At 46.2% G+C, this 25,959-nt stretch overlaps 2 protein-coding genes across 6 annotated transcripts in view; one reads left to right on the top strand and one right to left on the bottom strand.

Annotated features, from left to right (window-relative positions):
* LOC135508974 (cyclin-dependent kinase 17-like) overlaps window positions 1-6,128 on the top strand; it is a 69,907-nt gene extending 63,779 nt beyond the window's left edge. For both annotated transcript variants that reach the window (XM_064929228.1, XM_064929225.1), the window contains 2 exons: window positions 1,398-1,475; window positions 2,066-6,128. In XM_064929228.1, coding sequence (XP_064785300.1) covers window positions 1,398-1,475; window positions 2,066-2,103 — 116 coding nt within the window. In that variant the 3' untranslated portion in view covers window positions 2,104-6,128. The remainder of the gene's footprint in view (window positions 1-1,397; window positions 1,476-2,065) is intronic.
* A 320-nt stretch (window positions 6,129-6,448) lies between these two features.
* LOC135508973 (ETS domain-containing protein Elk-3-like) lies at window positions 6,449-18,733 on the bottom strand. Of its 4 annotated transcripts, none has more exons than XM_064929222.1 (7): window positions 18,439-18,723; window positions 12,357-12,565; window positions 10,913-11,800; window positions 10,510-10,665; window positions 10,218-10,293; window positions 8,752-8,874; window positions 6,449-7,117 (listed from the first exon to the last, which is right to left on the bottom strand). In XM_064929222.1, the coding sequence occupies exons 2-7, from the start codon at window positions 12,561-12,563 to the stop codon at window positions 6,933-6,935; spliced, it is 1,635 nt and encodes a 544-aa protein (XP_064785294.1). In that variant the 5' UTR covers window positions 12,564-12,565; window positions 18,439-18,723; the 3' UTR covers window positions 6,449-6,932. The 4 variants fall into 4 exon arrangements, 3 of the variants coding, with proteins under 3 accessions (XP_064785294.1, XP_064785295.1, XP_064785296.1); XR_010450874.1 differs by having other exon boundaries at window positions 7,032-7,117; window positions 7,394-8,874; window positions 18,439-18,733; XM_064929223.1 differs by lacking the exon at window positions 10,510-10,665 and having other exon boundaries at window positions 18,439-18,718.
* Window positions 18,734-25,959: the final 7,226 nt, after the last annotated feature.

The raw sequence follows: 25,959 nt of genomic DNA, 5'->3' as shown, positions 1-25,959 counted from the left end.
TTTGATGTAATGTCCTTAAAACAAGTCAAAATGAGGCTCAGTAGTGTGTGTGTGGCCTCCACGTGCCTGTATGACCTCCCTACAACGCCTGGGCATGCTCCTGATGAGGTGGCGGATGGTCTCCTGAGGGATCTCCTCCCAGACCTGGACTAAAGCATCCGCCAACTCCTGGACAGTCTGTGGTGCAACGTGGCGTTGGTGGATGGAGCGAGACATGATGTGCTCAATTGGATTCAGGTCTGGGGCACGGGCGGGCCAGTCCATAGCATCAATGACTTCCTCTTGCAGGAACTGCTGACACACTCCAGCCACATGAGGTCTAGCATTGTCTTGCATTAGGAGGAACCCAGGGCCAACCGCACCAGCATATGGTCTCACAAGGGGTCTGAGCATCTCATCTCGGTACCTAATGGCAGTCAGGCTACCTCTGGCGAGCACATGGAGGGCTGTGTGGCCCACACCATGACTGACCCATCGCCAAACCGGTCATGCTGGAGGCTGTTGCAGGCAGCAGAACGTTCTCCACGGCATCTCCAGACTGTCACGTCTGTCACATGTGCTCAGTGTGAACTTGCTTTCATCTGTGAAGAGCACAGGGTGCCAGTGGCGAATTTGCCAATCTTGGTGTTCTCTGGCAAATGCCAAACATCCTGCACGGTGTTGGGCTGTAAGCACAACCCCCACCTGTGGACGTCGGGCCCTCATACCACCCTCATGGAGTCTGTTTCTGACTGTTTGAGCAGACACATGCACATTTGTGGCCTGCTGGAGGTCATTTTGCAAGGCTCTGGCAGTGCTCCTCCTTGCACAAAGGCGGAGGTAGCGGTCCTGCTGCTGGGTTGTTGCCCTCCTACGGCCACCTCCATGTCTCCTGATGAACTGGCCTGTCTCCTGGTAGCGCCTCCATGTTCTGGACACTTCGCTGACAGACACAGCAAACTTTCTTGCCACAGCTCGCATTGATGTGCCATCCTGGATGAGCTGCACTACCTGAGCCACTTGTGTGGTTTGGAGACTCCGTCTCATGCTACCACTAGAGTGAAAGCACCGCTAGCATTCAAAAATGACCAAAACATCAGCCAGGAAGCATAGGAACTGAGAAGTGGTCTGTGGTCACCACCTGCAGAACCACTCCTTTATTGGGGGTGTCTTGCTAATTGCATATAATTTCCACCTGTTGTCTATTCCATTTGCACAACAGCATGTGAAATTTATTGTCAATCAGTGTTGCAGTTTGGACAGTTTGATTTCACAGAAGTGTGATTAACTTGGAGTTACATGGTGTTGTTTAAGTGTTCCCTTTATTTTTTTGAGCAGTGTATATACAAAGAGTGTGGTGTGTTCCTCATCTTTCTCTTTTTAACTTTCTATTTCTGACACGTGTGTTTGTGTGACAGGCATATCCATATTCACCCTGAAGGAGGTTCAGCTGCAGAGAGATCCAGGCTATAGGAACTCTAACTATCCTGAGTCAGGTTAGTGGAGTCCGTCAGGAGTCCGTCAGGGATCCACATTAGTACCACATTAGTACCACTTTTATATATTATATTTTTTTTATTTTTTTTTAAATATTTATTTATTTATTTATATTTTTATATATATATATATATGGAGACTATTTAGAGGCGCTATATATATATATATATGTTCAGAGACCGGTGTGTTTTTGAGTGTTAGTAAAAAAAATATATATATAAAAAAAAAATATATATATATATATCCCCCCCCCAAAAAAATGAATAAAAAAATAATAATAATAAATACATACACATGTATGTATGTATGTATGTATTATTATAATTTTTTTTTCTTTTTTTTTGGAGGGGGGATATATATATATATATATTTTTTTTTTATATATATTTTTTTTTACTAACACTCAAAAACACACCGGTCTCTGAACATATATTTTATAGCGCCTCTAAATAGTCTCCATTGACCTCCTTTATTAACATTATATTCAGTTGACTTAGCCCTCTAATACGCTACTGGTTTAACATAGAACAATAGTAGTCTTGTAATGATTAATTTCTACTTTTCGTTTTGTTGTTTTTGCTACCTTCAGGCAACGGCAAGAACAGAAGGCAGAGCATGCTGTTCTAAAGACTCCGAACGGTGGTGTGTTCAACAGATGAGGATGTCCTACCTACCCGAAGAGTTATACAGACAGAGATGGTTCAGTCCCAGAGATGGTTGTCTACAAGGGGCCACAGGGGGGGGGGGGGGGGGTAGGAGGACCAGCCCTCTGTGCGCCACCCCCTTTCTTCCAGGGGCCCCTATCTACAGTACTGTTGGACCCCTGGGGGCCCAGGCCAATGTGAAACTGGCTAAAAATAGAGATGTTTATACATTTTATATTTATTGGGGATAAGAGAGAATTTGCTGCTACAAATCCAACTACTGTCTAGAAGATTCTAACTGGCTCAGTCACTTTAAAAGAAAACATGCAATGTGTATAGATGTTTTATTATTTGGAAGTGGTGGCATTGTTTTTGGTTTTGTCCATTGATTTCCATTATTTCCACCTCAGCACTCCAACTGTGACAGACAGACAAACCGAGATCTTTGCTGTAGCAGAGTCTGACATTTTGGGATTTTCTCTGTTCCGTTGCCGTACGTGGTGCTGTATTCAAACACCAACCTCCCATATTTCTGGACCATTCAATACATATCACAAGATACTGTTGAGGCCAGTACAGCCCTAGTGGATGGTGATGATCGTAGCGATTGTTCTATCTCTATGGTGACCATATCCACCTGCTTCCAACCTGAAAGACTGTACCTCCATTTTGATAGAAGGTATGGGAGCAGTGATCGGCTTGGTGAAAAATGGTTCACATAGTTGTTAGTAGGTACAGTTGAAGTCAGAAATTTACATACACCTTAGCCAAATACATTTAAACTCAGTTTTTCACAATTCATGACATTTAATCTTAGTTACAATGTCCTGTTTTAGGTCAGTTAGGATCACCACTTTTATTTTAAGAATGTGAAATGTCAGAATAATAGAAGAGACAATGATTTATTTCAGCTTTTATTTCTTTCATCACATTGTCAGTGGGTCAGAAGTTTACATACACTCATTTAGTATTTGGTAGCATTGCCTTTAAATTGTTTAACGTGGGTAAAATGTTTTGGGTTGCCTTCCACAAGCTTCCCACAATAAATTGGGTGAATTTTGGCCCATTCCTCTTGACAGAGCTGTTGTAACTGAGTCAGGTTTGTAGGCTTCCTTGCTCGCACACGCTTTTTCAGTTCTGCCCACAAATTTTCTATAGGATTGAGGTCAGGGCTTTGTGATGGCCACTCCAATACCTTGACTTTGTTGTCCTTAAGCCATTTTGCCACAACTTTGGAAGTATGCTTGGGGTCATTGTCCATTTGGAAGACCATTTGCGACCAAGCTTCAACTTCCTAACTGATGTCTTGAGATGTTGCTTCAATATATCCACATAATTGTCCCTCCTCATGATGCCATCTATTTTGTGAAGTGCACCAGTCCGTCCTGCAGCAAAGCACCCCCACAACATGATGCTGCCACCCCCGTGCTTCATGGTTGGGATGGTGTTCTTTGGCTTGCAAGCATCTCCCTTTTTCCTCCAAACATAACGATGGTCATTATGGCCAAACAGTTGTATTTTTGTTTCATCAGACCAGAGGACATTTCTCCAAAAAGTACAATCTTTGTCCACATGTGCAGTTGCTAACCGTAGTCTGGCTTTTTTATGGTGGTTTTGGAGCAGTGGCTTCTTCCTTGCTGAGAGGCCTTTCAGGTTATGTCGATATAGGACTCGTTTTACTGTGGATATAGATACTTGATAATATAGATAATTGTACCTGTTTCCTCCAGCATCTTCACAAGGTCCTTTGCTGTTGTTCTGGGATTCATTTGCACTTTTTGCACCAAAGTACGTTCATCTCTAGGAGACAGTCTACTTCCTGAGCAGTATGATGGCTGTGTGGTCCCATGGTGTTTATACTTCCATACTGTTGTTTGTACAGATGAATGTGGTACCTTCAGGCGTTTTGGAAATTGCTCCCAAGGATGAACCAGACTTGTGGAGGTCCACAATATTTTTTGAGGTCTGATTTTGGCCTATTTCTTCTGATTGTCCCATGATGTTAAGCAAAGAGGCACTGAGTTTGAAGGTAGGTCTTAAAATACATCCACAGGTACACTTCCAATTTACTCAAATGATGTCAATTAACCTATCAGAAGCTTCTAAAGGCATGACATCATTTTCTGTAATTTTCCAAGCTGTTTAAAGGCACAGTCAACTTAGTGTATGTAAACTTCTGACCCACTGGAATTGTAATACAGTGAAATAACCTGTCTGTAAACAATTGTTGGGAAAAGTATTTGTGTCATGCACAGAGTAGATGTCCTAAGCGACTTGCCAAAACTATAGTTCGTTAACAAGAAATGTGTGGAGTGGTTGAAAAACGAGTTTTAATGACTCCAACCTTAGTGAATGTAAACTTCCCACTTCAACTGGATATGTAATGTAGTAGTGGAGCTTCTACCCTAATGCTCCCAATCAAGAAACCCGTACTGGTTAGATCCAGAGGGAAGCCGCTAAGGAGAACGTTGAGACTGGATGGTTCCTTTGTGACGTCATGTCATTCCAGAATGATGTGGCCTCTTGTCATCATGACCAATGAATGAACAAAAGCAGTATGTCAGAGTCTTGGCTATGTGGAGTTTATGATTTAGGCATTACAGGAAGATGTCAAATATCTGACTTTTATTTTTATTCTTCAGAACGCCCAGAGGCATTGGCCATGTTCCAGGTCACCTACATTGCGGTTGAGTTGCTCATGTTGTTCGATTATTAAGTTGTATTGAGGAGGGTTCTTGCAATATGAAATGCTACGTACTCATTTGCAGAGAACATATCCAATTGGTCATAGATGAGAAAGTAGTGTATATATTTTTAAATTGCAGTATATCTATAATTTAACAATCTGATTCTGTGCAACAGGACTGCACTGTAGGCGACCTGGAACATGGCCACTACCCCCACCATGATGACAGTTTCCTCTTCTCCACTCCTCTCTATTGCACCAGGCTTCCTCTGTCTGTGGTGAAGAGTATGTGAGCGGAGGTGAAATCTCACTGTCAAACCAGGCCAGATAGACTGAAGGGGTGTCAAACCAGGCCAGATAGACTGAAGGGGTGTCAAACCAGGCCAGATAGACTGAAGGGGTGTGAAACCAGGCCAGATAGACTGACGGGGTGTGAAACCAGGCCAGATAGACTGAAGGAGCGTGAAACCAGGCCAGATCGACTGAAGGGGTGTGAAACCAGGCCAGATAGACTGAAGGGGTGTGAAACCAGGCCAGATAGACTGAAGGAGCGTGAAACCAGGCCAGATAGACTGACGGGGTGTGAAACCAGGCCAGATAGACTGAAGTAGCGTGAAACCAGGCCAGATAGACTGAAGGGGCGTGAAACCAGGCCAGATAGACTGAAGGGGTGTGAAACCAGGCCAGATAGACTGAAGGGGTGTGAAACCAGGCCAGATAGACTGAAGGAGCGTGAAACCAGGCCAGATAGAGTCCCTTCTAGGTAGTGTAACTTATTTTTAAAAAATAAACATTTTATTTCACCTAACTTTAACATTTTGTAATGAAGAGCACATGTTCAACTTAGGATTTTAAAAAAGTATTATTATTTTCTGTAACGGGGAGGGTTGACCTTTTAAAATGAATCACCAGTCTCATTAAATCAATTATAGTCTTGATTTGTCAAAGCAACAAAACAATAACTAGTACCTGAACCTAGACCAGCACTCCTACTCTGAGCTGCCTCATGATGTTGTAGCAGTGCTGATCTTGGATCAGTTTGACCTTTTCAGATAATGGCCAATGAGATTACGTGGAATGGGTGGACGTGGTCCTAGATCAGCACTCCTGCTCTGAGATGCTTCGTGAATACGGGGCCCAGCTCTCCTAGTGAACACAGTAGGCAGTCGGTCTATTTAAGTGTTACATACCAGATGTTTGGTATGATATTATTACTTTGACGTTATTTGTGGGTCATTATTAGTGTGGCATGTGATAAGGGATGCCCTCCTTATATTTGAGATTTTTTTTTTCAGAGAAAGAAAATTAAACTGAAGATAATATGTAAATGTCTGGTCTGTTAGGCTCCTCCTGTCCCCTTACTTCCTCTAGTGGGGCGGCAGGGTAGCCTAGTGGTTAGAGCGTTGGACTAGTAACCGAAAGGTTTCATGTTCAAATCCCCGAGCTGACAAGGTACAAATCTGTTGTTCTGCACCTGAACAGGGTTGACCTTGACTGTTCCTAGGCCGTCATTGAAAATAAGAATTTGTTCTTAACTGACTTGCCTCGTTAAAGGTAAAATTAGTGTAAGTACACACACGATACATTGGGTGGTTTAGACCTCTGCTGTATAACTGTATATTATGAAAACCAGAAGGCAGCGTTACAGCATTCAATGCTTCAGTTTTATTCAAAACAAGACTTTTCACCAATATAACATTATACAGAATATATTGTATAGATCCGCTCCAGTATAAACAAAGAACATTACAAAGTGTTACAAAGCTTTTTCATTGATTTTGGAACCCTGTTCCAAAAATCTTGTGGTGGGGGGGGGCGAAAGACACGTTAATGGTCCTTCATTTTCAAAAGGCACAGCCGGTGCTATTTGAAAAGCATAGTGCATTCAATACAATTCAATATCATACAATGAAAACAGCATTCTGTAATGATGATCACAATTATACTTCTGGAGATGGGATGGGGGTTGAGATGCATGGGGGGTTGAGATGGATGGATGGGGGGGGGGGGTTGAGATGCATGGAGGGGTAAAATGGGGGAGGGGGGTCCAGAGGGAGGGGGGGTGAGATGGTTGAGGGGGGAGGGGTGGGTTGAGACTCCAAATCATAAGCAAATTTGGAAGAAAATCAAGTGAAGGCTGATGGGAATTCACAATGAAGAGATGCTGATGCAGGTGGCAGTTGGTCCAATGGGCTGGATTGGGTTTTGAGAGCCTGAATCATGACTTGTGATTGGCAGGGGACAGGAGCAGGGGTGAGGGGGACCCGTCCAAGTTTGGCAGGGGGAGGTGTCCATTCATTAGACTGGGGAACTGTGGACAGAGAGAGAGAGCGGTGTAGGGGTTCAGCCAATGCTCCTGAATTTTCTAAATCTAGTGCTGGGCAATGACGAATAGGCCTACACACTGCATATAATGCTGTCCCATAGTGTTTCAATCCTTGCAACAAATTCACAATGTTTCCAATTCACAGAAGCTTTGTCCAGGGGTGTATTCATTAGTTGGATTCTGTTGTAAAACGTTTTGCGACGGAAACCATTTACTGTTTACTTTAGGAATCAAACTGAAAGGAAATGGGGAGGGACCTACCTGGAAAAAACATGTTAAGTTTGGAGTAAACGCTTCTGTAATCCTGGAGGAACTGTAATCCTGGTTTCCTGTTGCTCTATGGACTGTGCCTCTTCCCTCCCTCCTCCTTCTCTCCCTCCTCTCCCTCCTTCTCTACTCTCCCTCCTTCCCTCCCTTCTCTCCCTCCCTCCTCCTTCTCTCCCTCCTCTCCCTCCTTCTCTACTCTCCCTCCTTCTCTCCCTTCTTCTCTCCCTCATTCTCTCTCTCCTTCCTTCTCTATCCTTCTCTCTCTCCTTCCTATCCTTCTCTCTCCTTCCTTCTCACCCTCCCTCCTTTCCTTCCTTTCCCTCCCTCCTTTCCTTCCTTTCCCTCCCTCCCTCCTTCCCTCTTCTCCCTCCTTCCCTCTTCTCCCTCCCTCCTAATAATTTCTACCACCCTAACAGGCTCTAGAGGGTGAAGTGAGTGAACTATGCATTCTACACAAAGAGGCTGCTTAGGTGTGTGATGCTGGGAAGGGAGGAGGAAGAGGAGGGCTGGATAGCTGCAAAAAAAAAAAATGAGGAGCAGGTCTGTGTCCCACACTGCACCCTATTCCCTACATAATGCACTAGTTAAAAGTAGTGCTCTATATAGAGGATAGGGTGCCATTTGGGATGCGGCCCAGGATCAGCCCTCGACGAAGCCGGTTCAGACCGGCTCGGCTCCCCTGAGCTCAAACAGGAAGTGTTCACAGGATATCTCTGCCTATGTTAACACTGAAACTGGAGGTTTACTGACTTCGAGACGAAAGAGCTTCTCCTAATGTTACAAACCCAGCCAGGTCCGTCTCTGTTATTGCAGTCAAACTCACTTCATTCACACACTGAGCGTATAGAACAGCTCAAACAAAATGACCTGGAATGTAGAATTACAGGTGAATGTACTTAAGATCAAATTGATAGAGAGGGATGTGAAAAGGGATGTGAAAAGGGATGTGGTAGAGAGGGAAGCGCTAGAGAGGGAAGCGCCAGAGAGGGACGCGCCAGAGAGGGACGCGCCAGAGAGGGACGTACATTTTAACCAGGGCAGGTCAGGAGGTTGGAGAGCGGAAGACATGGAGAGAAATGCGAACATTGATTCCACCTGACACACATTAGCATACATGTGAACTGTTTGGTCATCGTTACAGCTGAGTGGACTTTCAACCATCTAAGAACTCCCTCACCTATCCATCCTCAGGGGAAACCAACAAACACTGTCCATTCAGCACTTCTCTGTTCTTAAAGCAAATCTGTCTCTTCCTCCTTCACTCCTGCCTCTCTCTGTCTCTCTCTGTCTGTCTCTCTCCACAGTCCATTCAGCACTTCTTCTGTCTTTCACTCCCTCCCTCCAGTTTTTACCTGAAACAGTGATCCGTGTCCTTGAAGCCTGGCCGGGCTCAGAGGGGCTGCGGGACTTAGGCTGCTCCAGAAGTGGACACCTGATAACAGAGAGCTGTGGCCCAGCAGCAGACCAGATGGAGTCTAGGGAGGGAAAATGAAAAAGGGCAGGGGGGGAAGAGAGAGAGAGAGCAGGGGGCAGAGAGCAGAGAGGCAGAGAGAGAGACGGGGAGATCAGAGGGGCAGAGGGAGAGCAGAGGGGCAGAGAGAGAGGGAGGGAGAGAAGAGGGGCAGAGAGGGAGGGAGAGCAGAGGGGCAGAGAGAGAGGGAGGGAGAGCAGAGGGGCAGAGAGAGAGGGAGGGAGAGCAGAGGGGCAGAGAGAGAGGGAGGGAGAGCAGAGGGGCAGAGAGGGAGGGAGGGAGAGCAGAGGGGCAGAGAGGGAGGGAGGGAGAGCAGAGGGGCAGAGAGAGAGGGAGGGAGGGAGAGCAGAGGGGCAGAGAGAGAGGGAGGGAGGGAGAGCAGAGGGGCAGAGGGAGGGAGAGCAGAGGGGCAGAGGGAGGGAGGGAGAGCAGAGGGGCAGAGGGAGGGAGGGAGAGCAGAGGGGCAGAGGGAGGGAGGGAGAGCAGAGGGGCAGAGGGAGGGAGGGAGAGCAGAGGGGCAGAGGGAGGGAGGGAGAGCAGAGGGAGGGAGAGCAGAGGGAGGGAGGGAGGGAGAGCAGAGGGGCAGAGAGAGAGGGAGGGAGGGAGAGCAGAGGGGCAGAGAGAGAGGGAGGGAGGGAGAGCAGAGGGGCAGAGAGAGAGAGGGAGGAGGGAGAGCAGAGGGGCAGAGAGAGAGGGAGGGAGGGAGAGCAGAGGGGCAGAGAGAGAGGGAGGGAGGGAGAGCAGAGGGGCAGAGAGAGAGAGAGGGGAGGGAGAGCAGAGGGGCAGAGAGAGAGAGAGGGAGGGAGAGCAGAGGGGCAGAGAGAGGGAGGGAGAGCAGAGGGGCAGAGAGAGAGGGAGGGAGAGCAGAGGGGCAGAGAGGGAGGGAGAGCAGAGGGGCAGAAAGAGAGGGAGAGGGGGGGAGAGAGCGGGGGGAAGAGAGCGAGAGAGTGGGGGGGCAGCGGGAGAGCAGAGGGGCAGAGAGAGCGGGGGGGGGGAAGAGAGAGAGGGGACAGAGAGAGGGAGAGAGTAGGGGGCAGAGAGAGCGATGGATGGGGGGGCAGAGAGAGAGAGAGCAGGTGGGGCGGTGAGGTGGGGTGGAGAGGGGGATAATTGTTGTTAAGGTTTCACTGTTGTGGAGGGACCCAGCCCTGCATGACTGGTCTGAATGCCTTTCAATTCATATTAATGGAATGATTGGAGCATATGGTATCACTTAGCCCCCCACCTCATCTCCCTCTCACTCATACCATCTCATTCTCTCTCATACTCTCTCTCTCTCTCTCATACCATCTCTCTCTCTCTCTCATACCATCTCTCTCTCATACCATCTCTCTCTCTCTCTCATACCATCTCTGTCTCTCTCCGTGACTAGGACAGGATATGTGTAAATCTCTTGCTTTTCCTCTGATCTTCCTTTGCACCGCTGTAAAAAGTGTATAAGCTGTAACACTGTCTGTGGAGAAGTCAGTCTTCTTTCTAATGATGGAAATGTGGTTCAGCGAAGCCTCATGATTTTTTTTACATGTCAAAAACACACAAACTAAAATACACGCTGAAAAATCTGTAGTTGGATGTGATTTTTTTGAATACTGCTTGAGTTTGGATCGTGTGCTCCGTAACATTAGTACTGTAAAAAGACCCATATCGTCCAGAAGACTGGGTCCGATGTGGCTGAGCGGTCTGGGCCTGTGGCACGGCAGTGCCTTGCTGCTCTAGCTGGGCTTTGGGGACACTGACGTAATGTTCTGGAACTCTGGATAGACTCCGGCCCCCATCTCCCCGTAACCAGGCAGGCCTCAGTACAGTTAAGAAGGAAAGAACAATCACTGCAGCACTATTCTCTATCTTAGAGAAGATTAACTAGCATCCCTCACAAGTGAGATGTGAGATGGGCAAGTCTTTTCCCAACAACAACAAACCTGATATGGAGAGGAGTCAGTTTACCTGACTTCTTAATGTTGTAAATAGGGTTTATTACTGATGCTAGTGTTAAGTATTCACTGGGGCTGTATCATGTCAAGTAGTGGTGTAGTTCACCATACCTGTGCAGTGAAGAAGGCGTGGGTGAGGGATCCGGACGGTAGGGCGGGGCTATTGAGGGCTATCGAGCCGATATCACTTCCTGTCAAGAGCAGGGAGGGGGCGGAGATCTCTAGGGCTTTGGGCTTATTGGTTTTGGGTGGGAGTCCATGACAACTGTCTCCATGACTACTACCACTAACTCTACTACCACCACTGGTCCTCTTCTCCGGAGGCTGCAGGGCCTGCTCTCTCTCTCTATGCCCAGAAGAGAGATTCAGAGGCTGGGCTCCCTGGTCTGAGTCCTCCCCCTCCTCCTCCTCTTCAGCCTCTGGGCTCCAGCCTCCTCGGCCTGGCCCTGGCTGGGGGTTATGTCTGTGGGGGGAGGAGGGGGGCGGGTGTTGGTGGTGGGTGTAATGGTGGAGAGGGGAGGGTTTGGATGTCCTATGGGTGCTGCAGGATTGTGATAAAGGCTCAGGCTTGATGAGGGACGGTGAGGGTGGAGTACTCTCGGTGGTACCCGTCCCAAATCGGATGACTCCGGAGCGGGCCTCGTCCTGCTGTCTCTCCCTCAGGGCCCGGAGCAGCTCCTCTGGAGGAGAATGGAGGGTGTTGATGCTGAAGGAGGAGTAGAGGCCAGAGCCGAAGTACTTGTTATGACACGCAGCCTGCTGGGCCGCCGCAGCCGCCCCCAACGCCGCCCCCAATGCCGCCCTCCTCTGCTGCTGCTGTACCTCCTCTTCTTCCTCCTCCTCGTCTACATCCAGGTCCTGGATGTTCTGGTCTTCGTGGAGCGTCACCCGACCGGAAGCCAAGCCCATCTCTACTGCTGCTGGGTCCATCTTTAAGATTTCCGGGAACGAGACAAACTTGTAGACAAACTTCTGTCCGATCACCTTCTTGATAATGTTCTGGGGCACATGGAACATTATTATGAGATTAGTGTGCAGGTTCAACCGAAAAATGTTTTTGTGAATTCCCTAATATTTTATTCATGGATGTAATTACACACACAAGATGTATTACACATTTATGAGCTGATAAGAAGACAACAATATATTTTCATTTTCTATTGTCAATAAATAAAAGAACTCTAAATTTTCAATGTTGACGCAACCATTTTGATTTCAACATTTCATTCATGAAAAAATGAATTGCTACCAAAGCCATCGCAAATGATTACAAAATGTCTGAAATTCTACAGTGTGTGTGGGTATGTGATGCATCATCGTCTCTGAGCTACGCTGTTTGTTAGGTGAAACAAGAGGAAGTGGAACTATCTGCCAGTGGGGATCTTCGTGTTGAAAAAGAAGAACAACAAACAACATGAAGTTACCATGAAATGTCACATCGACCAAAATGCCAAATAAACAGTGCAGAGACAATTGTCCGTGGGAGTATTCTAAGAGCTGTACCTTGAGTGAAGTAACATCAAAACCAAATGTCAAACAAACAAGAGGGCTGTACCTTGTCATAGTAGTATCTCAGGGCTCTGCTCAGCTTGTCGTAGTTCATATTAGTCTTGTTCTTGCGGAGCCCCCACAGCTTGGCCACCTCCTCGGACTTGAGCAGTTTAAACTCCCCGTCGTTCGACGTCCAGCAGATCAGGTGCTTGTGGCTCTGGTCCAACAACAGCTGCAACAGGAACTGCCACAACGTGATGGCACTGTCCATACCTAGAGGGTCACAGGCCATTGATGACATCAACATGGAACCAGTGCAGTGGTGTAAAGTACTTCAGTAAAAACAATTTAAAGTACTACTTAAATAGTTTATTTTTGTGTCAATACTTTACTATTTATATTTTTGAAAACTTTTACTTCACTAGATTCCTAAAGAAAATATTGTACTTTTTACTCCATACATTTTCCCTGATATCTAGAAGTACTCGTTACATTTGAAATGCTTAGCAGGATAGGAAAATTGTCAAATTCACGCAGTTATCCATCGAACATCCCTGGTCATCCCTACTGCCTCTGATCTGGCAGACTCCCTAAACAGAGAACATCCCTGGTCGTCCCTACTGCCTCTGATCTGGCAGACTCACTAAACAGAGAACATCCCTGGTCATCCCTACTGCCTCTGATCTGGAGGACTCACTAAACAGAGAACATCCCTGGTCATCCCTACTGCCTCTGATCTGGAGGACTCACTAAACACAAATGCTTTTAGAAATTATGTCTGGGTCTGCCGCTGGCTATAACATTAAAAAACAAGAAAATGGTGCCATCTGGTTTGCTTAATAAAGTAACAGAGGAGATGGTTGAAAAAGTAGGAACAACAGCTCAAGCCAGACGTATGCTGTGGTCCAACCTGGCTGAGGCTACAGGAAGTATGCTGTGGTCCAATCTGGCTGAGGCTACAGGAAGTATGCTGTGGTCCAACCTGGCTGAGGCTACAGGAAGTATGCTGTGGTCCAACCTGGCTGAGGCTACAGGAAGTATGCTGCGGTCCGACCTGGCTGAGGATACAGGAAGTATGCTGTGGTCCAATCTGGCTGAGGCTACAGGAAGTATGCTGCGGTCCAACCTGGCTGACGCTACAGGAAGTATGCTGTGGTCCAACCTGGCTGAGGCTACAGGAAGTATGCTGTGGTCCAACCTGGCTGAGGCTACAGGAAGTATGCTGTGGTCCAACCTGGCTGAGGCTACAGGAAGTATGCTGTGGTCCAATCTGGCTGAGGCTACAGGAAGTATGCTGTGGTCCAACCTGGCTGAGGCTACAGGAAGTTTGCTGTGGTCCAACCTGGCTGAGGCTACAGGAAGTATGCTGTGGTCCAACCTGGCTGAGGCTACAGGAAGTATGCTGTGGTCCAACCTGGCTGAGGCTACAGGAAGTATGCTGCGGTCCAACCTGGCTGAGGCTACAGGAAGTATGCTGTGGTCCAACCTGGCTGAGGCTACAGGAAGTACGCTGTGGTCCAACCTGGCTGAGGCTACAGGAAGTATGCTGTGGTCCAACCTGGCTGAGGCTACAGGAAGTATGCTGTGGTCCAACCTGGCTGAGGCTACAGGAAGTATGCTGTGGTCCAACCTGGCTGAGGCTACAGGAAGTATGCTGCGGTCCAACCTGGCTGAGGCTACAGGAAGTATGCTGCGGTCCAACCTGGCTGAGGCTACAGGAAGTATGCTGCGGTCCAACCTGGCTGAGGCTACAGGAAGTATGCTGCGGTCCAACCTGGCTGAGGCTACAGGAAGTATGCTGCGGTCCAACCTGGCTGAGGCTACAGGAAGTATGCTGTGGTCCAACCTGGCTGAGGCTACAGGAAGTATGCTGTGGTCCAACCTGGCTGAGGCTACAGGAAGTATGCTGTGGTCCAACCTGGCTGAGGCTACAGGAAGTATGCTGTGGTCCAACCTGGCTGAGGCTACAGGAAGTATGCTATGGTCCAACCTGGCTGAGGCTACAGGAAGTATGCTGTGGGTTTTGTATTTTAATGGAGGGATGTGCAGTCCTATGAGTTCCTGTCTGCCTGGTTAATCACAGTCTACACACTAGCACACAGGCTGACGAGTCTGAAGTAGTGCACTTCATGGGGAATAGTCTTGTCTAAAGTAGTGCACTTCATAGGGAATAGTCTTGTCTAAAGTAGTGCACTTCATAGGGAATAGCCTTGTCTAAAGTAGTGCATTTCATGGGGAATAGTCTTGTCTAAAGTAGTGCACTTCATGGGGAATAGTCTTGTCTAAAGTAGTGCACTTCATGGGGAATAGTCTTGTCTAAAGTAGTGCACTTCATGGGGAATAGTCTTGTCTAAAGTAGTGCACTTCATAGGGAATAGTCTTGTCTAAAGTAGTGCACTTCATAGGGAATAGCCTTGTCTAAAGTAGTGCACATCATTGGGAATAGTCTTGTCTAAAGTAGTGCACATCATTGGGAATAGTCTTGTCTAAAGTAGTGCACTTCATGGGGAATAGTCTTGTCTAAAGTAGTGCACTTCACATAGGGAATAGCCTTGTCTAAAGTAGTGCACTTCATGGGGAATAGTCTTGTCTAAAGTAGTGCACATCATAGGGAATAGCCTTGTTTAAAGTAGTGCACTTCATAGGGAATAGCCTTGTCTAAAGTAGTGCACTTCATGGGGAATAGTCTTGTCTAAAGTAGTGCACATCATAGGGAATAGCCTTGTTTAAAGTAGTGCACTTCATAGGGAATAGCCTTGTCTAAAATAGTGCACTTCATGGGGAATAGTCTTGTCTAAAGTAGTGCACTTCATGGGGAATAGTCTTGTCTAAAGTAGTGCACATCATTGGGAATAGTCTTGTCTAAAGTAGTGCACTTCATAGGGAATAGCCTTGTCTAAAGTAGTGCACTTCACAGGGAATAGCCGTGTCTAAAGTAGTGCACTTCACGTGGAATAGTCTTGTCTAAAGTAGTGCACATCATTGGGAATAGTCTTGTCTAAAGTAGTGCACATCATTGGGAATAGTCTTGTCTAAAGTAGTGCACTTCATAGGGAATAGCCTTGTCTAAAGTAGTGCACTTCATAGGGAATAGCCTTGTCTAAAGTAGTGCACATCATTGGGAATGGTCTTGTCTAAAGTAGTGCACTTCATAGGGAATAGCCTTGTCTAAAGTAGTGCACATCATTGGGAATGGTCTTGTCTAAAGTAGTGCACTTCATAGGGAATAGCCTTGTCTAAAGTAGTGCACTTCATAGGGAATAGCCTTGTCTAAAGTAGTGCACTTCATAGGGAATAGCCTTGGAAGCTGTTCTCTGGCTCCGGTTTAATACGAGACACTCAATGATCGGTGTTCTGATGAGGAAAGTGAAATATTATTGACCCTGATCAATGAATACATTATCAAACCTACACACACATGCACCCACACGTACGTACACACACACACACACACACACACACACACACACACACACACACACACACACACACACACACACATACGTACACATGTGCGGACACACACTTACGTAGTACACACACACACACACACACATATGCACAAACAAACTCACATATCGTCAGAACACATTTCCGGCACAAACTGTCCCTAGAGTTATCTATCTGTTTTGTCAAACCACAAAACTGTCAAAGTCAGGACTTCCTCCTATTCTACTGTCAAGGACACATTAGTAGAGAGAGGGGGGGATCCAACACTATGGGTTGCATTTCCCCAATCCTGTTCCACTTCCAACTCACTGCCTGCCTGGGTCATGAGATCAAGTCAAACTGTCCCTCCCTTGGACATATACTGGGACAAAAACAAATGACTGTTTTGAGAGGGAATTCTATGTTAAGGGTTCCTAGTGGCCAGAGGACTTTAATGCAGAGAAACTTAAATCAGCTTAACCTCATTTCAATCAGCATGTTAAATGTGCAACCAGAGGGGGGAAAAAATTCTACCTTTACTTCACACACAGAGATGTGTACAAAGCTCTCCCTCGCCCTCCATTTAGCAAATCTGACCATAATTCTATCCTCCTGATTCCTGCTTACAAGCAAAAATTAAAGCAGGAAGCACCAGTGACTCAGTCTATAAAAAAAGTGCTCAGAAGAAGCAGATGCTAAACTACAGGACTGGAATATGTTCCGTGATTCTTCCCGGAAGAATCAAGGACGTTGTCCCCACAGTGACTGTACGTACATACCCCAACCAGAAACCATGGGTGACAGGCAGCATTTACACTGAGCTAAACCCGGAAGCTGCACTCCGACCATCAAACAGGCAATACAGGACTAAGATCGAGTCATACTACACCGGCTCTATTACAGACTACAAAGGGAAGCACAGCCAAGAGCTGCCAGTGACAAAAGCCAACCAGACAAGTTAAATTACTTCTATGCTTGCTTCAAGGCAAGTAACCCTGAAATATGCATGAGAGCATCAGCTGTTCCGGAAGACTGTGTGATCACGCTCTCCGCAGCCGATGTGAGTAAGACCTTGAAAAAGGTTAACATTCACAAGGCCGCAGGGCCAGATGGATTAAAAACCTATTCCCCCTCAGGAGACTGAAAAGATTTGGCATGGGTCCTCAGATCCTCAAAAGGTTTTACAGCTGCACCATTGAGAGCATCCTGACGGGTTGCATCACTGCCTGGTATGGCAACTGCTTGGCCTCTACTAGTGCGAACGGCCCAGTACATCACCGGGGCCAAGCTTCTTGACATCCAGGTCCTTTATACCAGAAGGTGTCAGAGGAAGACCCTAAAACTTGTCAAAGACCCCAGCCACCCTAGTCATAGACTGTTCTCTCTGCTACCGCACGGCAAGCGCAACCAGAGCGCCAAGTCTAGGTCCAAGAGGCTTCTAAACAGCTTCAACCCCCAAGCCATAAGACTCCTGAACAGCTAATCAAACTACCAGACTATTTGCATTTCCTCCCCTTCAGCTTCTACACTGCTGGCACTCTGTTATTATCTATGCATAGTCACTTTAATGTAACCTACATGTACATATTACCTCAATTACCTCGACACCGGTGCCCCCTCACATTGACTCTATACCGGTACCTCCTGTATATAGCCTCGCTATTGTTACTTACTGCTGCTCTTTAATTACTTGTTATTCTTATCTCTTACTTTTCTTTAGGTAATTATCTCATAACTGTATTGTTGTTTAAGGGCTTGTAAGTAAGAATTTCACCTGTTGTATTTGGCGCATGTGACAAATAAAATAAAATTTGATTTAATTAAGTTCAACTTTCCACGTCACCTCAGCAATCATTTAAACACAGTTTTGTGCAAAAATATTTGTCACCTTTTGTAATATGAACCGTGATCTTCCTGGTTATTCAGAGTTCACACAAAGCCATCCAGTGTTCTGTGGAACGGAAACTCCTAATGTGATTAGGTGCTGTGTGTGGAGACAACTTAACCATGACTAAATCTGCTCTCTTCCTGTTCACATTCACAGTCTGTCGCTCGCTGGAAAATCCAACCACCGATTGCGAGTGAACCTCATAGTCGTTACATACGGCCAGCTTCAGAAAGCCCAAGCGGTGTTTTGAGTTGAATCTAGTTTGCTCTGTATAATACCCATCTTCTTTTTTTATGATCTATTAAACCTAACTGTCTGTCTCGTTCTCTTACTTTTGAATAGAATAGTATGACCGAAACATAATCCACACAGGAGATTATACAGAGTTGAAATAGACAAACTCCAATACCGTCTCTTTATTTTTCTGTCTCACTGACACAGTTTGCAGATGTTTTCTCTACCAGACAGATGCAAAACGGAAGCTCGTAGAAATGTTGTGTAGTCTACTGCAGACCAGACAAACTAGAAACTATCTTGCTGAAAGATCCTATTCTATTCCTCTGTTATCACGGAGTTTACAGTAAAACATGGGAATAAACAGCCACAATACATATAGCTTTATGTCTGTTGAACTTTGGTATAGACTAGAAACAAAACAACCTGTCCACCTGTGGCCTACTCACACATATAATCTACAATAACTGAGATCGGGTTTACCTAATTCATCAACCTACCTTTGAAAATCCATGTTGACTTTTCACTATCAAAGAAACAATGAAAAACCATAATAACTTAACATAAAAACACATTCACTTGTTTTCACATTTACCTGCGATCTCTTGTTTGCCTTTCCTTCCACTCCTTGAAAACGTTTATGATGAAATTTGTATGACCCCTTGTTTTTCCATGCTGACTGACTGCCGTCAAGCTACACGGCTCAGCTGGACTGAAATAGAATCCTGGCTTCTTTTTCTCTTTCTGAGCAGGAAGTTGGAGCAGGCAGACCGAGAGCCGGCTGGCTTCCTCTTCCCTACGATTCCCCAGGCGTTTTGCCGTCTATGTAAGCACGCAGTTCCTACTCTCTCTCTCTCTCTTTCTCTCTCTCTTTCTCTCTCTTTCTCTTTCTCTCTCTTTCTGTCTCTCTCTTTCTCTGTCTCTCTCTTTCTCTCTCTTTCTCTGTCTCTCTCTTTCTCTCTCTTTCTCTTTCTCTCTTTCTCTCTCTCTCTTTCTCTTTCTCGTTCTTTCTCTCTTCTCTTTCTCTTTCTCTCTCTTTCTCTCTCTTTCTTTCTCTCTCTCTCTTTCTCTTTCTCTCTCTTTCTCTGTCTCTCTCTTTCTCTTTCTCTCTCTTTCTCTCTATCTCTTTCTCTCTCTTTCTCTTTCTCTCTTTCTCTCTCTCTCTCTCTCTCTTCCTCTCTTTCTTCCTCTCTCTCTTTCTCTCTCTCTCCCTCTCGCTCTCGCTCTCGCTCTTTCAATTCAATTCAAGGGCTTTATTGGCAAGTAAGGTAGATAATATATAAAGTGAAATAAACAATAAAAATTAACAGTAAACATCACACATACAGAAGTTTCAAAACAATAAAGACATTACAAATGTCATATTATTTATATATATATATATATATATATATATACAGTGCTTTAACAATGTACAAATGGTAAAAGACACAAGATAAAATAAATAAGCATAGATATGGGTTGTATTTACAATGGTGCGTGTTCTTAACTGGTTGCCCTTTTCTCGTGGCAACAGGTCACAAATCTTGCTGCTCTGATGGCACACTGTGGAATTTCACCCAGTAGATATGGGAGTTTATCAAAATTGGATTTGTTTTCGAATTCTTTGTGGATCTGTGTAGTCTGAGGGAAATATGTCTCTCTAATATGGTCATACATTGGGCAGGAGGTTAGGAAGTGCAGCTCAGTTTCCACCTCATTTTGTGGGCAGTGAGCAGATAGCCTGTCTTCTCTTGAGAGCCATATCTGCCTATGGCGGCCTTTCTCAATAGCAAGGCTACATTTACATTTACATTTAAGTCATTTAGCAGACGCTCTTATCCAGAGCGACTTACAAATTGGTGAATTCACCTTCTGACATCCAGTGGAACAGCCACTTTACAATAGTGCATCTAAATCATTAAGGGGGGGGGGTGAGAAGGATTACTTATCCTATCCTAGGTATTCCTTGAAGAGGTGGGGTTTCAGGTGTCTCCGGAAGGTGGTGATTGACTCCGCTGTCCTGGCGTCGTGAGGGAGTTTGTTCCACCATTGGGGGCCAGAGCAGCGAACAGTTTTGACTGGGCTGAGCGGGAACTGTACTTCCTCAATGGTAGGGAGGCGAGCAGGCCAGAGGTGGATGAACGCAGTGCCCTTGCTTGGGTGTAGGGCCTGATCAGAGCCTGGAGGTACTGCGGTGCCGTTCCCCTCACAGCTCCGTAGGCAAGCACCATGGTCTTGTAGCGGATGCGAGCTTCAACTGGAAGCCAGTGGAGAGAGCGGAGGAGCGGGGTGACGTGAGAGAACTTGGGAAGGTTGAACACCAGACGGGCTGCGGCGTTCTGGATGAGTTGTAGGGGTTTAATGGCACAGGCAGGGAGCCCAGCCAACAGCGAGTTGCAGTAATCCAGACGGGAGATGACAAGTGCCTGGATTAGGACCTGCGCCGCTTCCTGTGTGAGGCAGGGTCGTACTCTGCGGATGTTGTAGAGCATGAACCTACAGGAACGGGCCACCGCCATGATGTTGGTTGAGAACGACAGGGTGTTGTCCAGGATCACGCCAAGGTTCTTAGCGCTCTGGGAGGAGGACACAATGGAGTTGTCAACCGTGATGGCGAGATCATGGAACGGGCAGTCCTTCCCCGGGAGGAAGAGCAGCTCCGTCTTGCCGAGGTTCAGCTTGAGGTGGTGATCCGTCATCCACACTGATATGTCTGCCAGACATGCAGAGATGCGATTCGCCACCTGGTCATCAGAAGGGGGAAAGGAGAAGATTAATTGTGTGTCGTCTGCATAGCAATGATAGGAGAGACCATGTGAGGTTATGACAGAGCCAAGTGACTTGCTCGCTAAGTCTGTACATAGTCAAAGCTTTCCTTAATTTTGGGTCAGTCACAGTGATCAGGTATTCTGCCACTGTGTACTCTCGGTTTAAGGCCAAATAGCATTCTAGTTTGCTCTGTTTTTTTGTTAATTCTTTCCAATGTGTCAAGTAATTATCTTTTTGTTTTCTCATGATTTGGTTGGGTCTAATTGTGCTGCTGTCCTGGGGCTCTGTAGGGTGTGTTTGTGTTTGTGAACAGAGCCCCAGGACCAGCTTGCTTAGCGGACTCTTCTCTAGGTTCATCTCTCTGTAGGTGATGGCTTTGTTGTGGAAGGTTTGGGAATCGCTTCCTTTTAGGTGGTTATAGAATTTAACGGCTCTTTTCTGGATTTTGATAATTAGTGGGTATCGGCCTAATTCTGCTCTGCATGCATTATGTGGTGTTCTACGTTGTACACGGAGGATATTTTTGCAGAATTCTGCATGCAGAGTTTCAATTTGGTGTTTGTCCCATTTTGTGAAGTCTTGGTTGGTGAGCGGACCCCAGACCTCACAACCATAAAGGGCAATGAGCTCTATGACTGATTCAAGTATTTTTAGCCAAATCCTAATTGGTATGTTGAAATTTAGGCCAAGGTATGTATAGTTTTTGTGTGCTCTAGGGCAACAGTGTCTAGATGGAATTTGTATTTGTGGTCCTGGTGACTGGACCTTTTTTGGAACACCATTATTTTGGTCTTACTGAGATTTACTGTCAGGGCCCAGGTCTGACAGAATCTGTGCATAAGATCTAGGTGCTGCTGTAGGCCCTCCTTGGTTGGTGACAGAAGTACCAGATCATCAGCAAACAGCAGACATTTGACTTCGGATTCTAGTAGGGTGAGGCCGGGTGCTGCAGACTTTTCTAGTGCCCGCGCCAATTCGTTGATATATATGTTGAAGAGGGTGGGGCTTAAGCTGCATCCCTGTCTAACCCCACGACCCTCTCTCTCTCTCTCTCTCTCTCTCTCTCTCTACGCGCCGATGGCCAACATTGCTCTCAATTATAACACACATGGTAATATTGTAACTCTCCAACTTACTCGACAGTTAAGCTGTCATCAAATAAAATACAATTGTATTTGTCACATGTTTCGTAAACAACAAGTGTAGACTAACAGTAGCTATGTCAAATCAAATCAAATCAAATTTTATTTGTCACATACACATGGTTAGCAGATGTTAATGCGAGTGTAGCGAAATGCTTGTGCTTCCAGTTCCGACAATGCAGTAATAACCAACAAGTAATCTAACTAACAATTCCAAAACGAATATCTTATACACAGTGTAAGGGGATAAAGAATATGTACATAAAGATATGAATGAGTGATGGTGCAGAGCAGCATAGGCAAGATACAGTAGATGGTATCGAGTACAGTATATACATATGAGATGAGTATGTAAACAAAGTGGCATAGTTAAAGTCGCTAGTGATACATGTATTACATAAGGATGCAGTAGATGATAGAGTACAGTATATACGTATACATATGAGATGAATAATGTAGGGTATGTAAACATTATATTAGGTAGCATTGTTTAAAGTGGCTAGTGATATATTTTACATCCTTTCCCATCAATTCCCATTAGAAGTGGCTGGAGTTGAGTCAGTGTGTTGGCAGCAGCCACTCAATGTTAGTGGTTGCTGTTTAACAGTCTGATGGCCAGCCAACAGCGAGCAGCACTCGCTGTTGGCTGGGCTCCCTGCCTGTGCCATTAAACCCCTACAACTCATCCAGAACGCCGCAGCCCGTCTGGTGTTCAACCTTCCCAAGTTCTCGCACGTCACCCCGCTCCTCCGCTCTCTCCACTGGCTTCCAGTTGAAGCTCGCATCCGCTACAAGACCATGGTGCTTGCCTACGGAGCTGTGAGGGGAACGGCACCGCAGTACCTCCAGGCTCTGATCAGGCCCTACACCCAAACAAGGGCACTGCGTTCATCCACCTCTGGCCTGCTCGCCTCCCTACCACTGAGGAAGTACAGTTCCCGCTCAGCCCAGTCAAAACTGTTCGCTGCTCTGGCCCCCCAATGGTGGAACAAACTCCCTCACGACGCCAGGACAGCGGAGTCAATCACCACCTTCCGGAGACACCTGAAACCCCACCTCTTCAAGGAATACCTAGGATAGGATAAGTAATCCTTCTCACCCCCCCCCTTAATGATTTAGATGCACTATTGTAAAGTGGCTGTTCCACTGGATGTCAGAAGGTGAATTCACCAATTTGTAAGTCGCTCTGGATAAGAGCGTCTGCTAAATGACTTAAATGTAAATGTAGATAGAAGCTGTTTTTCAGTCTCTCGGTCCCAGCTTTGATGCACCTGTACTGACCTCGCCTTCTGGATGATAGCGGGGTGAACAGGCAGTGGCTCGGGTGGGTGTTGTCCTTGATGATCTTTATGGCCTTCCTGTAACATCGGGTGGTGTAGGTGTCCTGGAGGGCAGGTAATTTGCCCCCGGTGATACGTTGTGCAGACCTCACTACCCTCTGGAGAGCCTTACGGTTGTGGGCGGAGCAGTTGCCGTACCAGGCAGTGATACAGCCCGCCAGGATGCTCTCGATTGTGCATCTGTAGAAGTTTGTGAGTGTTTTTGGTGACAAGCCGAATTTCTTCAGCCTCCTGAGGTTGAAGAGGCGCTGCTGCGCCTTCTTCACGATGCTGTCTGTGTGAGTGGACCAATTTAGTTTGTCTGTGATGTGTATGCCGAGGAACTTAAAACTTACTACCCTCTCCACTACTGTTCCATCGATGTGGATAGGGGGGTGTTCCCTCTGCTGTTTCCTGAAGTCCACAATCATCTCCTTAGTTTTGTTGACGTTGAGTGTGAGGTTATTGTCCTGACACCACACTCCGAGGGCCCTCACCTCCTCCCTGTAGGCCGTCTGGTCGTTGTTGGTAATCAAGCCTACCACTGTTGTGTCGTCCGCAAACTTGATGATTGAGTTGGAGGCGTGCGTTGCCGCGCAGTCGTGGGTGAACAGGGAGTACAGGAGATGGCTCAGAACGCACCCTTGTGGGGCCCCAGTGTTGAGGATCAGCGGGGTGGAGATGTTGTTGGCTACCCTCACCACCTGGGGGCGGCCCGTCAGGAAGTCCAGTACCCAGTTGCACAGGGCGGGGTCGAGACCCAGGGTCTCGAGCTTGATGACGAGCTTGGAGGGTACTATGGTGTTAAATGCCGAGCTGTAGTCGATGAACAGCATTCTCACATAGGTATTCCTCTTGTCCAGATGGGTTAGGGCAGTGTGCAGTGTGGTTGAGATTGCGTCGTCTGTGGACCTATTTGGGCGGTAAGCAAATTGGAGTGGGTCTAGGGTGTCAGGTAGGGTGGAGGTGATATGGTCCTTGACTAGTCTCTCAAAGCACTTCATGATGACGGAAGTGAGTGCTACGGGGCGGTAGTCGTTTAGCTCAGTTACCTTAGCTTTCTTGGGAACAGGAACAATGGTGGCCCTCTTGAAGCATGTGGGAACAGCAGACTGGTATAGGGATTGATTGAATATGTCCGTAAACACACCAGCCAGCTGGTCTGCGCATGCTCTGAGGGCGCGGCTGGGGATGCCGTCTGGGCCTGCAGCCTTGCGAGGGTTAACACGTTTAAATGTTTTCCTCACGTCGGCTGCAGTGAAGGAGAGACTGCATGTTTCCGTTGCAGGCCGTGTCAGTGGCACTGTATTGTCCTCAAAGCGGGCAAAAAAGTTATTTAGTCTGCCTGGGAGTAAGACATCCTGGTCCGTGACTGAGCTGGATTTCATCTTGTAGTCCGTGATTGACTGTAGACCCTGCCACATACCTCTTGTGTCTGAGCCGTTGAATTGAGATTCTACTTTGTCTCTATACTGACGCTTAGCTTGTTTGATAGCCTTACGGAGGGAATAGCTGCACTGTTTGTATTCGGTCATGTTACCAGTCACCTTGCCCTGATTAAAAGCAGTGGTTCGCGCTTTCAGTTTCACGCGAATGCTGCCATCAATCCACGGTTTCTGGTTAGGGAATGTTTTAATCGTTGCTATGGGAACGACATCTTCAACGCATTAAGTTCAGTTATTTTTCTGTGGACATTTAGAAAGTTCGGATAGAAAAATGTGTTTCCATTAAACTATCTTGTGTTGATTTAAAAACGTCTGTAAAAACTAAAAGTGTCCTATAAAAATGTAGTGGTTGAAGTGTTTTCATTACCCATTTAGACAAATTACACATGAATAATTTGGCCAAACTCTATGCCCTCCCATCGATCTATTTCATGTCTCAGGTATACATAGTCGCAGGAAGTAGGGGTGCTGAGGGTGCTGCAGCACACCCTGAAAAATTGGAATAAAAAATATATATATAAAAAAAAAAAATTCTCACAAAAGTGGTGCACAGAGCCTTTAATAGTTCTGTATTAGTGTATGATATAGCAGGCTGCAGCACCAGCATGGACAGAAAGATTTGTACGTGGTGACATGTGCCCTGCGTACCTTCAAAAATGATTCTGCAATCATCATTCATTCAAAAAAAACAACACCATTTACCACATCATTTGTCGCATTAAATTAAGTTTAAAAAAAAGGGGTCAATGCAGATAGTCCGGGTGAGCTTAAATATTTAACTAACTATTTTGCAATCTTATGGATTGGGGGCAGAAGCTGTTCAGGGTCCTAATGGGTCCAGATTTGGTGCATCTGTACCGCTTGCCAAGTCAATGACTTGGGTGACTGGAGTGTTTTTAGGGCCTTCCTCTGGCACCGCCTGGTATAGAGGTCCTTGATGGCAGAGAGCTCGGCCTCAGTGATGTACTGGGCCGTATGCACTACCCTCTATAGAGGGAAACATAGTACATAGTCATAGCACATAGAACATACAGTATAGAACAAGGAACATATAACACAGAACATACAGTATAGAGCATAGTCAAAGTCGTGGCTTATTCTAAAGTAGAATAAGGGAGGGGGGGGGGGCAAGAGAGAGAGAGTTATTTAGCCAAAATAGGATAGTATCTAGTAAATAGATATTCTAGGTAACTCTTTTACATTACATTGATATCAAAGGGGACACTAAAAGACATTGTCCACTGCTCAAGGTTGTGTGCACTATGGTGTGTCATTATTGGGGCCAGGTACATTGATTTTGGAACTAACCTAGACCAGAGTGCGTACATGAGGTCAAATATCAATTTGACCTCTGTGCCAAACATCGATTTTAATACGGTAAAAGCAAACCTATTGAACACGAGAGCCAACTTTTGACAAGGTATTTATTTAGATATCAAACAAATCAAATATTACTGGT

Source organism: Oncorhynchus masou, chromosome 22, assembly GCF_036934945.1.
Source record: "Oncorhynchus masou masou isolate Uvic2021 chromosome 22, UVic_Omas_1.1, whole genome shotgun sequence".
Classification (NCBI taxonomy): Eukaryota; Metazoa; Chordata; class Actinopteri; order Salmoniformes; family Salmonidae; genus Oncorhynchus; species Oncorhynchus masou.
The sequence above is the reverse complement of the archived record's forward strand: the minus strand, read 5'-3'. Positions and strand labels throughout refer to the sequence as shown.